The sequence below is a fragment of the Orycteropus afer genome, unplaced genomic scaffold (genome assembly GCF_000298275.1).
Source record: "Orycteropus afer afer isolate SDZICR_OR568_19922 unplaced genomic scaffold, OryAfe1.0 scaffold00094, whole genome shotgun sequence".
NCBI classification, from domain to species: Eukaryota; Metazoa; Chordata; class Mammalia; order Tubulidentata; family Orycteropodidae; genus Orycteropus; species Orycteropus afer.
In genome coordinates this window covers 1124427-1135660 of record NW_006921681.1, presented here as the reverse complement: position 1 = coordinate 1135660, position 11234 = coordinate 1124427, and the positions used below count along the sequence as shown (strand labels likewise).

The following is an 11234-nucleotide window of genomic DNA, read 5'->3' as shown; positions in this document are numbered from 1 at the left end:
TTTACTGCCTCGGAAACCCGATAGAGGTTGCCATGAGTTGAAATCAACTAGATGGCAGTGAGGTTTCTTTCTTTTTTTTTTTTTTTTTTTGTATATAGGCCAAGGTCCCTGGGTGGTGCAAATGGTTTGCACTTGACTACTAACCAAAAGGTTGGCAGTTCAAACCCACACAGCTGCACCACGGAATAAAAGCCTGGAGATCTGCTTTGATTACAGCCAAGGAAACCCTCTGGAACTTTGTTCTCCTCTGTAATACATGAGTCATCATTATTTGGAATTGGCTCAATGACAACCGGTTTGGTTTTTGGTTTTGGCTTAAGGCTTCTAGGTGTCAGGGACATGGGTAGGAGACCTAAGGAGATGGGAAGGAAGGCAGAGCAGGCTGGCCTGAGCCAGGACCAGACAGGAAATGCTGCATGGGGTGACTCTCCCAACCCCCAGGGGCTCCAGAGCTTCAACACTGTGGTCAGAGACAGAGTTACTGAGTGCTCACTGGCCTCCCCTCTGCAGATGCTTGTGGTCCCCGGTGCTCCAGAGCTGTCGTGCAGGAGGGCTGCTGCTCTGAGCCGAGGCCTGGCCAGAGGAGGATGCCCCAACCACCTGTCCTCCAGCCCCAAATGCACCATGAGTGAGGAGCGGTGGCTCCCTGGCAACGCAGTGGGCTGGCTGGCATGCGGCGGCCTCTCTCTGCTGGCCAATGCCTGGGGCATCCTCAGCGTGGGAGCCAAGCAGAAGAAATGGAAGCCGCTGGAGTTCCTGCTGTGCACACTGGCGGCCACCCACATGCTCAACGTGGCTGTACCCATTGCCACCTACGCTGTGGTGCAACTGCGGCGGCAGCACCCCGACTACGAGTGGAATGAAGGCCTCTGCAAGGTCTTTGTCTCCACCTTCTACACCCTTACCCTGGCCACCTGCTTCTCTATCACCTCCCTCTCCTATCACCGCATGTGGATGGTCCGCTGGCCCGTCAACTACCGGTGAGCCAGGGAGCCCATGAGGATGGGTGCATCACTCCAATGTCCAGCATGGGTGTTCTCAGAGAGGACATGTGGGTATGAGCATGAAGGCATGGGGTGTGCCTGTGTGCACACATGCCCTCAGCATGGGGACAGGGTGTGTCCAGGGCAGACAGGAGGCTCAAGAGGAGCTATTCTGGCCTTTAGGAGCATGCACGTGGCATACATGTGGGCATGCCACTGTCCACTACAGACACCCTTGGTGAGAAGAACAGGTGATAATGTGTACAAGCAGCCTCTGTATAGGGGACAGGGACTCCGCCGTGATGGTTTGTCATGACTGTGGTGTCCTGGGGCCCAGGGGTGGTTGGGGTCCCTGGGGAGACCTTGTGGGTGATGCCAGCTCCCTCTGTCCACCCCCTGCCAGGCTGAGCAATGCCAAAAAGCAGGCAGTGCACACGGTCATGGGCATCTGGATGGTGTCCTTCATCCTGTCAGCCCTGCCTGCCGTCGGCTGGCACGACACGAGCGAGCGGTTCTACGCCCACGGCTGCCGCTTCATTGTGGCTGAGATTGGCTTGGGCTTCGGCGTCTGCTTCCTGCTGCTGGTGGGTGGCAGTGTGGCCATGGGTGTGGTCTGCACTGCCATCACCCTCTTCCAGACACTGGCTGTGCAGGTCGGGCGCCGGGCCAACCACCGCGCCTTCACCGTGCCCACCATCGTAGTAGAGGACGCCCAGGGCAAGCGCCGCTCCTCCATCGATGGCTCTGAGCCTGCCAAGACCTCGCTGCAGATCACGGGCCTGGTGGCCACCATTGTTATCATCTACGACTGCCTCATGGGCTTCCCTGTGCTGGTGCGTGTGTTGGGTGGGGACGCTTGTAGAGGACATGGGCTCTGGGGCAGTCCTGGGGGCGTCTCAAAATCTGTTCTTTGAAGTGGGCACTAGCATCATTCCCATTTTACATATTTGGAACCTGAGGTGCAGAAAGGCAAAATGACCCACCTAAAATCAGGGTAGCCATGAGGGGAACTGAACCCATGTCAGGGGACTGCAGAGCCAGGATCTTTCTGCAACACTGAAGGAGGACTTCTTCCCCTCACCTGGAGCCCATTCGATGAAGAGGGTATAGAAGGTGGGGTGACGTCTCCACAGTTTCCCTGGTGAGTCCAGGCCCCAGGATGGACAGAGTAGGGGTGTTTTAGTTATCTAGAGCTGCTGTAACACAAATAACACAAGTGGACAGTTTTAAAGAACAAAAATGTATTTTCTCACAGTTCTGGAAGCTAAAAGCCCAAATCATAGTCTTGGCTTTGTTGATTCCTTCCTTGTCAGTTGTTTCCATTATCGTTAGGTGCCATGGAGTCGGTTCTGACTCATAGCGACCCTGTAGAGAACAGAATGAAATGCTGCCCGGTCCTGCACCATCCTCACAGTCCTTGCCATGCTTGGACCCATAGTTGCAGCCACTGTGTCAGTCCATCTCATTGAGGGGTCTTCCTCTTTTTCACTGACCCTCTACTTTACCAAGCATGATGTCTTTCTCCACGACTGGCCCCTCCTGATAACATGTCCAAATTAAGTGAGATGAAGTCTCACCATCCTCTCTTCTAAGGAGCATCCTGGCTGTACTTTCTCTGGGACAGAGTTGTTCATTCTTCTGGCAGTCCACAGTATAGTCAGTATTCTTCGCCAGCCCCCTATTTCAAAGGCACCAATTCTTTGGTTTTTCTTATTCACTGTCCAGCTTTCACATGCATACGAGACAACTGAAAATACCATGGTTTGGGTCAGGTACACTTTAGTCCTCAAAGTGACATCTTTGCTTGTTAACACTTTAAAGAGATCAGTAGCTCTGAGCATTCCTTGATTCCTTGGGAACCTTCACATGGCATCTGTCTTAGTTCTTTAGTGCTGCTATAACAGAAATACCACAAGTGGATGGCTTTAACAAACAAAAATTTATTATTTTATGATTTAAGAGGCTGTTGTTGTTGTTGTTGTTATGTGCCGTTGAGTCGGCCCCGAGTCATAGCGACCCCTCCTTGGGTTTCCGAGGCAGTATCACTACGGAAGTAGGATTGCCCAACCTTCCTTCCAAGGAGTGGCTGGTGGGTTTGAACCGCCAGCCTTCTGGTTAGCAGTCAAGTGCTTTAGCCACTATGCTACCAGAGCTCCTATTTAAGAGGCTAGAAGTCCAAATTCAGAGTGCTGACTCTAGGGGCTGGATGAAGGCCCCTTGACCTTGGGCTTCAGCTCTGCCTCTTGTTCTAGGCCCACTGAAGCTAAACTTCTTCTGACTCACACAGCTACTGGCTGCTGAGGCTGACAAACCCAAGATTGACAGGTAAAATGGTACAATGCCAAGATTAACAGACAACACAGTAGGCCACTGGTTCAAGTCTAGGACAATCCCAAGTTTGGCAGGCAACACAGCAGGCTACTGGTTTAAGTTCAGGAACTAGAGACAAAGACGGTCAAATGCAGGCTCCAGATGTGCCAAAAAGTTAGAGACTTTTCTTAAAGCTTCTCCATTATGTACTGGAAGCAAGACCTACCCCAAAGGCAGCTCTCCTTCAACTGATGAACTGCTCATAGCAGATTCCATCCACCACAGAGATGATTCCAGTAACTACAACCAGCTGCCAAAGTGTTCAAAACCATGGCATAGCCAAGTTGACACACAACCTGTACTGCCACAGCATCTGTCTTCTTTTGTATGTGTTTATCCCTGTGTCTAATCTGCTCTTTTTATAACTCAGAAGTGACTGGGTTTAGGACTCACCCTAGGCCTCATTCACATAACATTAGATTGCACTATGGAAAGTGATTACGTTACAATGTTACATTACATCCACTAGTACAGGGGTTAGGATTCCAACATATATTTTGGAGGGACACAATTCAATTCATAATTGGGGGGCCTTAGTGGGGTGAGGGTGGGGAAACCTGGAGCAGGAGGCAGGACAAAGCCAGGAAAGGGTTTGAGTGACTGCTGAGTAGTTGGATTTGCTCCTAAGGCCTGAGGAAGACCCTGTTGACAAGTGTCCAAGGCCTAAGGGCTGCCTGAGGCACCTCTCTGTTGGCCTAGGAAGAGGCCTGGCACAAGAACGAAAGTCTAGGCTCCTGGACCTTCCTGTGCCAGGGTGTACCAACTTCACCCACCTTTGTACTCTAACCCAGCACCCCTCCCAAGGATCTGGAGTGGGGCAGGGAGAGGCTAGGTGCAAGGACCAGTCTGAGAAGCTTTGTCTGAGCAGCTACAGGGCTATGTTGCTGGAAACATCCCAGGACACCAGCTTTTGGGGGAATGTGGGGGGTGGCAGGTGGCAGCCTTAGAGCCAGGAGGTGCACACGGGCCACAGCACCTACCCTGCTGACTGGTGACTCACGCCCAGCAGGCCAGTTACCCCCAGGCTGCAAAGGCCTCATGTACAGTGAGGTGGTATCTCCAACCACACTGACTGTAACAAAGGAAGGAGGAGTATGGGTGAAAGTGCCCTGTGGGGCCAGAGGCATCAGCAGGGATAAGAAGGGGCCCAGCCCAGCTCTCCTCAGGGCAGGGGAGGGGGTGTCATTAATGGAGCCTGCTCCATGTTACTGGCACGTTACAACTACTGTCTGGAATCCATACCTCACTCTCTCTATATGTTATTGTTAGTTGACATTGAATTGACTGCCAACTCAAGGCAACCCCGTGCACAATGGAATATGATCAGTTGCAGTTCAGACTGTTGTGACCCACAAGGTTTTCACTGGCTGAATTTCAGAAGTAGATCACCAGGCCTATCTTCCTAGTTCACCTTAGTCTAGAATCTGCTGAAACCTGTTCAGTGCCACAGCAACATTCAAGCTCCCACTGACAGGTGGTGGCTGCACATGGGGTACGCTGGCCAGGAATCAAAATGGGGTCTCCCGCATGGAAGGTGAGAATTCTGCCCTTATAGTGCAGGATATTCTTAGCCTGTTTCACTGGTGAGACACCAAGCCCCTGAGAAGTTTAGCAGCTTTCCAAGGTTGACACAGCTTGCAAATGGCAAAACCAGCATGTTGTCTGCATCATGTCCAACACTTCCTCTCTGTGGTTAGTTTCCTCAGGCTTGGCTGTCATAACAAAGCATCACAAACAGGATGGCTTCAAAAAACAGAGATTCATTCTCACAGCACAGGAGGCCAGAAGTCTAAAACCAAGGTGTCAGCAAGGCCATGTTCCTAAAGGTTCTAGGTAGGATCCTCTTGACTCTTCCAGCTTCTAGCAGTTTCTGGCAATCGTTGGATTATAGTCACATCACTCCAGTCTCTGCCTCTGTCATCACACGGACTCTTGCTGTGTTTGTGTTCTAAGTTCCTTTTTCTTTTAAAGACATCACTCATTGGGTTAGGACCCTAATGACTTCATCTTATTGCATCTGGAAAGACCGTATTTCCAGTCACAATCACATTCACAGGTACTGGAACTTAGGACTTCAACATATCTTTCTTGGGGGACACAATCTGAACACCATTCTGTTTGTTGTTAGGTGCTGTCGCATCAGCTCCAACTCATAGCGACTCTACATACAACAGAACGAAACACTGCCTGGTCATGCACCATTTGCACAATCTGTGCTATATCTGAGCCCATCATTGCAGCCACTGTGTCAATCCCTCTTGTTGAGGGCCTTTGCCTTTTTCATTGACTCTTCACTTTACCAAGCATGATATTCTTCTCCAGGGAATGGTCCTTCTGACAACATGACCAAAGTAGGTGAGACAAAGTCTGGCCATTCTCACTCCAAGGAGCATTCCAGCTGCACTTCTTCCAGGACAGATTTGTTCATTCTTTTGGCAGTCTGCGGTATTTTCAGTATCTTCACCAACACCACAATCAAAAACATCAGTTCTTCTTTGGTCTTCCTCCAGTTTCACATGCATATGAGGTGATTGATAATACCATGGCTTGCGTTAGGCACACCTTAGTCTTCATAGTGACATCTTTGCTCCTTAACACTTTAAAAAGGCCTTTTGCAGCAGATTTGCCCAGTGCAATACATTTGATTTCTTGACTGCTGCTTCCATAGGTGTTGATTGTGGGTATAAGTAAATGAAATTCCTGACAACTTCAATCTTTTCTCCATTTGTCATGATGTTGCTTATTGGTCCAGTTGTGAGGACTTTTGTTTTCTTTATGTTGAGGTGCAATCCATACTGAAAACCATTCTGTTTGGGAAATAGTTAAGTGTCACTCTTGGGAAGGCCAGTGAGCACTCTCTTGAGAGAGAGAGAGAGTGACCTAAACAGGCTGTATGGGGTCCAAGGCCTAGACCCCCATGGGGGCCACTGACCATGGAAAAGTAGGGGTGGCAGAAAGGTCCCTGAGCCAAAGGCTGGCGACTTGGCCCTCCAAGTCTGTTTCCTCATTTCAAAAATGGGACAGTAACCCATGTCCTTACCTCTCTCGATGGTTATCGTGAGAATAGGGAGTCCTAGAGAAGGAGGCAGGGCAAGGACAGAACAGGCCTTGAATGTCCACTGAGGAGCTGGACTTGAGCCCAAGAGCTGGGAAAGGTCAAAGGGAAATGATGGAGGAGTGTTGTCTTGGTTTCCTAAAGGTGGTATAGTTGAAACACCATCAGTGGTGGCTTTAGTGAACAGAAGTTTATTTTCTTACAGTTCAGGAGACTAGAAGTCCAAATTCAGGGCCCCAGTTCTAGGGGAAGCTCTCTCTCCATCCACTCTAGGGGAAAATCTAGCTTCTCTAGCACCAGCATTCTTTGGTTCCTTGGCTATCTTCATGTGGCATCTATCATCTCCTATTTGTGTTGCTTGGTTGTCTCTGTGTCTATGTTATTGTGTATAGCCAAGTGCTTCCATGATTCATACAGCAGTGATTAGGTTTAGGATACCCTTTACTTTGGTATGGCCTCATTAACATAACAAAAAGTCCTTGGGTGACACCTACAGTGAAGCATTGACTACTAGCTGAAAAGCTATCAGTTTAAATGCACCCAGAGGCACCTCAGAAGACAGGCCTTGCAATCTGCCTCTGAAAGGACATAGCCTTGAAAACCCTCTGGAGCAGTTCAGTTCTGCATACGTGAGATCACCATGAGTCAGAATCAACTCAAAGGCAATCAACAACAACAAAACAAAGAAAACCCTATTTCCAAATAGTATTACATCCACAAGTATGGGGTTAAGAATCCCAACACATCTTTTGGGGGACACAATTTAATCTATAACAGGTACCAAGTGCTGCCCAGTACACCTTGGAGGGCTGTGCCCACGGGAGGTAGGACTGTTGATTTGGGCAGCAGGCAGCTATTGGCAGGCAGGACTTCAACCTTCCATACTGCTCTTTTCTTCCTCAAGATCAGAGATCCATCCATCACTGCCACCATCTCCCGTGGCAGGGGGTTGCTGGGTCTGCCATGCAGATTGGGACACTGTGTGATAGATAGGGAGCCTAGGCTGGAGTCTGTCAGTGCCAGGCCACATCCTTCCACAGGTGGTGAGCTTCAGCAGCCTGCGGGCTGATGCCGCAGCTCCCTGGATGGTTCTGTGTGTGCTGTGGTGCTCCGTGACCCAGGCCCTGCTGCTCCCTGTTTTCCTCTGGGCATGTGACCGCTACCGTGCTGACGTCAAAGCCGTCTGGGAGAAGTGCTTGGCCCTCATGGCCAATGATGAGAACTCAGATGATGGTGAGGCTGGGCCTGTGTGGTTCTAGAGAGTGGGATCTGGGTGGGATCACTGGGTCGCCCTTAGGTCACCCCCTGTATCATCCCAAAATGTACCTGAGCCCCTAAGGGAACCAAGTGCAAAATGTACCCAAGGCCTTAAGGGAACCAAGTGCAAGGCTGCATGTCCCACAGGGCACCTCCATATGACTTGGCTGTCCCAGGATTCCCATTAATCAGATGTTCTAGAAACCACTAAGTGTTCCACCTGGCTCACCCTCTACTTAGGGGTCTGTAGGTGAACTGCCCCAGAGCTTCCTGAAGACTTGGTCCTGTCTGCCAACAACAATAACAGTATTACCCTAGGCTGAGACCTTGCCCGTGCCAGGTACTGTAGGCCCTTGTACATATTATTTAGTGCCCTCAGGAACACCTGGGGTAACCTCAGGCCCCACCCCATATTCTAGATGAGGAGACTGGCTCAGTGTGTGACCTGCCCAATTTCATAGCTGAAGTGGGGGTGAGCTGGGATGGAAAGCCAGGCCCAGCTCTCCCTTTTCACTAACCAGCCCCCTTCCCTGGCATGGGGATGGGGGGAGGTTACTGGAGATTTGCTCCCCAATGCTCTGATGTTTCCATGACCCTGAGCCTCTGCCCTATCCTACAGGGTCCAGCCTGGAGGGTGGCGCACCCCCAGACCTGGTGTTGGAGCACTCTGTCAACCACAGCTATGGGGCTGACTTTGTGGCCCTGGATAGGATGGCCAAGTATGAGCTTTCTGTGCTGGAAGGGGACCTGCCTCAGCTCTATCCACTGAGGTCCCTGCAGGAGGACAAGATGCAATACCTTCAGGTATGGACAAGGCAGGCTGGTGACACCGTGGAGGTGGGGTATTCTGATCCCTCAAGGCCTTTCTCTCTCACCTGAACTTATGCCCCAGGCAACTCCAGAAGGTGTTTTCACCCTCTGGCAATAGATGACAGCCTGTGTGGGTGGGCTGAGGTCAGATACCCCAGCCCCTGCCCCTGGCCCATGTGCCTTGGAAGGGCAGTTTGCTGGCACCTATGTTATGTCCTTGAGGCTCAGCACCCCCTTCAGAGGTCCCTTTCCCCAAGCAGCCCAAGCTACAGACACCAAACCTGAGCCTTAGAGAGAGTGCCACTTGCCCTCCTATCTCTCAGCTCCAAACCAGGATGCTGAGCCACAACGTTTGGCCCCTGGCGGACAAGCCATCCATTTCCCAGAAGGGCAGCTCGAGGCCCTTCTGTTCGCGGCTGAGGTCCCTGGTCCCCACAGGTCCCGCCCACGCGGCGCTTCTCCCACGACGACGCAGACGTGTGGGCTACGGTGCCACTGCCCGCCCTCCTGCCTCGCTGGGGCTCCAGCGAGGAACTGGCCGCCCTGGCGCAGCTCGTGCTGCCCGCGCGTCGCTGCGGCAGCCTGCTGGCCTTCGCCGAGGACGTGCCCCCGTTCCGTCCGCGCCGCCGCTCTGCCGACAGCCTGCTGTCGCTGCGGCCCCTGGACTGCGGCCCGCGCAGCGCCACCGACTCTCCGTCTCGCAGCCCGGGCAGCCCGCGCCGTCGCCGCGGGCCCGGCGCCCGCTCAGCCTCGGCTTCGCTGCTGCCTGACGCCTTCGCCCTGACCGCCTTCGAGCACGAGCCGCAAGCCCTCCGCCGCCCGCCAGCTCCCGTAGGGACTGGTCCTCTCACCGTCCCCGCCGAGCCCCGGGCGACCCCTGGCGGCGGCTTGCAGCCGAGCCCCAGGCCACGCACAGCGGCGTCCCTCGGGCCTCTGCGTTCAAGCTTGAGTGCATCATGGGGGGAGCCTGGCGGCTTGCGCGCGGCGGGCGGCGGCGGCGGCAGCACCAGCAGCTTCCTGAGCTCTCCTTCTGAGTCCTCGGGCTACGTCACGCTGCACTCGGACTCGCTGGGATCGGCGTCCTAGGGCCCGATGGCCCCTCCGCGCCGTGGAAGCCGAGCAGGCCAGGCCGCCGGCGGGACCCAAGACCAAAGATCCCACTTCGGTCCCGTTTCTGGCTCGGGACAGCGGGCGCTGAGCCTGCCCAGACATGTGCCACCCCCTGGGGAGGGCGGCCCCAGCGCTTCATCTGGCTCTTCTGTACCTGCCATGGGAGAGGGGATTGCCTAGAGGCTCTGGCTGCCCTGGCTATGCAGCATATAGCACCTCCTGGGTGGGAAATGAGGCTGGCAAAGGCGGGGCTCTGCAAGCCCAGCTGCACCCACTTATCCCTGTGGCAGCTGGATGGGGGTGTGGGGTGGGGAGTTCCCTGAGGGGGGGCCTTCGGAAGGAACAAAGCCCTGCCTAGAGGAGCTAGAGCCAAAGCCACCGGACTAAGTGGGCTTTCCTCTCTGCACTGTAATTGTCACACCACGGGGATGGGTGCAGAGGGTCTCTAAGCACAGGGGTCTTCAGAACCCAAACCAGCTCTCAGAGCAGTCTCCTTGCCTCAGAGCTTTTCTGCCTCAGTTTCCCCATCTGTGATGAGCAGGTGATCCTTGTTAACTCTCAGGGCTGTTTGGAGAAGTCTCCTGGTCTGTGTGCTCTGGCCACTGAGGGGACTGGGGTGTGGCTCCCAGGCCTGAGACCTCCCACTCTTGGTGCCCCAGCCCCCTTAGGAGCTCACACTGCACTCCAGCTAAGCACAACACTGTTGCACATCACTATTGACACCACAGCCACCTTGATCACCATCAGTGTCCCCTCCCTCATCACATGCCATCATTGCCTGTCAACCACATCTGTGACTCCCCCATGAAGGCTGTGGGTAGAAAGGCCTAAAGCAAAGACAGAATGGGTCTCCCTTGATCCAATGCCCATCTCCAGCTTCATCCCCACCTGTGCAGGTGGGAGTCCCCCCCCCACACCATGGGGACAGGACTTTTCCTTGCTCTCTTTCCTGGGCAGCCCCTGGTCCCTTGCAGGTCTGGACTTTGCCCTGGGGCCTGCTAAGTCTTCATGGAAGAAGACTCTAGGCTCAGGCTAAGGAGATGCCCACAAGCAGCTGTGACCTGGACATGGAGGCACAAAGTGTCTTCAGAGGCTGCCTCTTTCTGGCCCTTCCTCCATGCAGTGGCCCCTAAATCTGACAACTTGGGGTGGGTTCCAAGGCCAGACCAGAGCCACCCTATTCCTTCTGCTCCACAAGTGTGGCATTGCAACACTGCCTCTGCCCCACAGGTGGCCAAGCCCATCCCTTCAACCTCCAGACAGGGTCTCAGCCCAGGCCACTGGGTATGGAACAGTGGGACTGCCTGGCTCTGTCTAGGCCTGAGGCCCCTCCAATCCCTTGATGTGGGGTAAGTAGGAGAGGAGCTGGCCACAGGTGAGCAAGGCAGGGGACCACAGTCCAGCCTGGCCATGGGAAGGGCTGCCTCTGGCCAATGCTCCTGTGTGCCTTCAAGGACAAACATTTCATGTGCGGGCAGTGACTGTGGCTAGCCACAATCCGCTCCTCAGGCTGGCCCATCTATCACCTTGGATTTTCACTCTGTAGATCATATCCAACGGCAATACTTACAGGGGACATGGTCCCCAAACTCTCTCCAGTTCTGATTTTTACAAAAAGGCAGAGACCCCAAACAGAAGACCCTGAGGTC

General features: G+C 53.5%; 1 protein-coding gene across 1 annotated transcript; it reads left to right on the top strand.

Annotated features, from left to right (window-relative positions):
* The first annotated feature begins 624 nt into the window (after positions 1–624).
* On the top strand, positions 625–9561 carry GPR153 (G protein-coupled receptor 153). Its single transcript, XM_007942575.1, has 5 exons — positions 625–980; positions 1387–1816; positions 7449–7641; positions 8285–8469; positions 8914–9561. Exons 1-5 carry the CDS (start codon positions 625–627, stop codon positions 9559–9561), a joined length of 1812 nt encoding a protein of 603 aa, XP_007940766.1.
* Positions 9562–11234: the final 1673 nt, after the last annotated feature.

What these genes read in the sequence shown, in the direction of transcription:
- GPR153 (XM_007942575.1), top strand. Translation starts at nt 625, where the DNA reads ATGAGTGAGGAGCGGTGGCTCCCTGGCAACGCAGTGGGCTGGCTGGCA. An exon ending in TCATGGGCTTCCCTGTGCTG is followed by an intron (nt 1,817 to 7,448) that starts GTGCGTGTGTTG and finishes ATCCTTCCACAG; the next exon opens with GTGGTGAGCTTCAGCAGCCT. An exon ending in TGATGAGAACTCAGATGATG is followed by an intron (nt 7,642 to 8,284) that starts GTGAGGCTGGGC and finishes CCTATCCTACAG; the next exon opens with GGTCCAGCCTGGAGGGTGGC.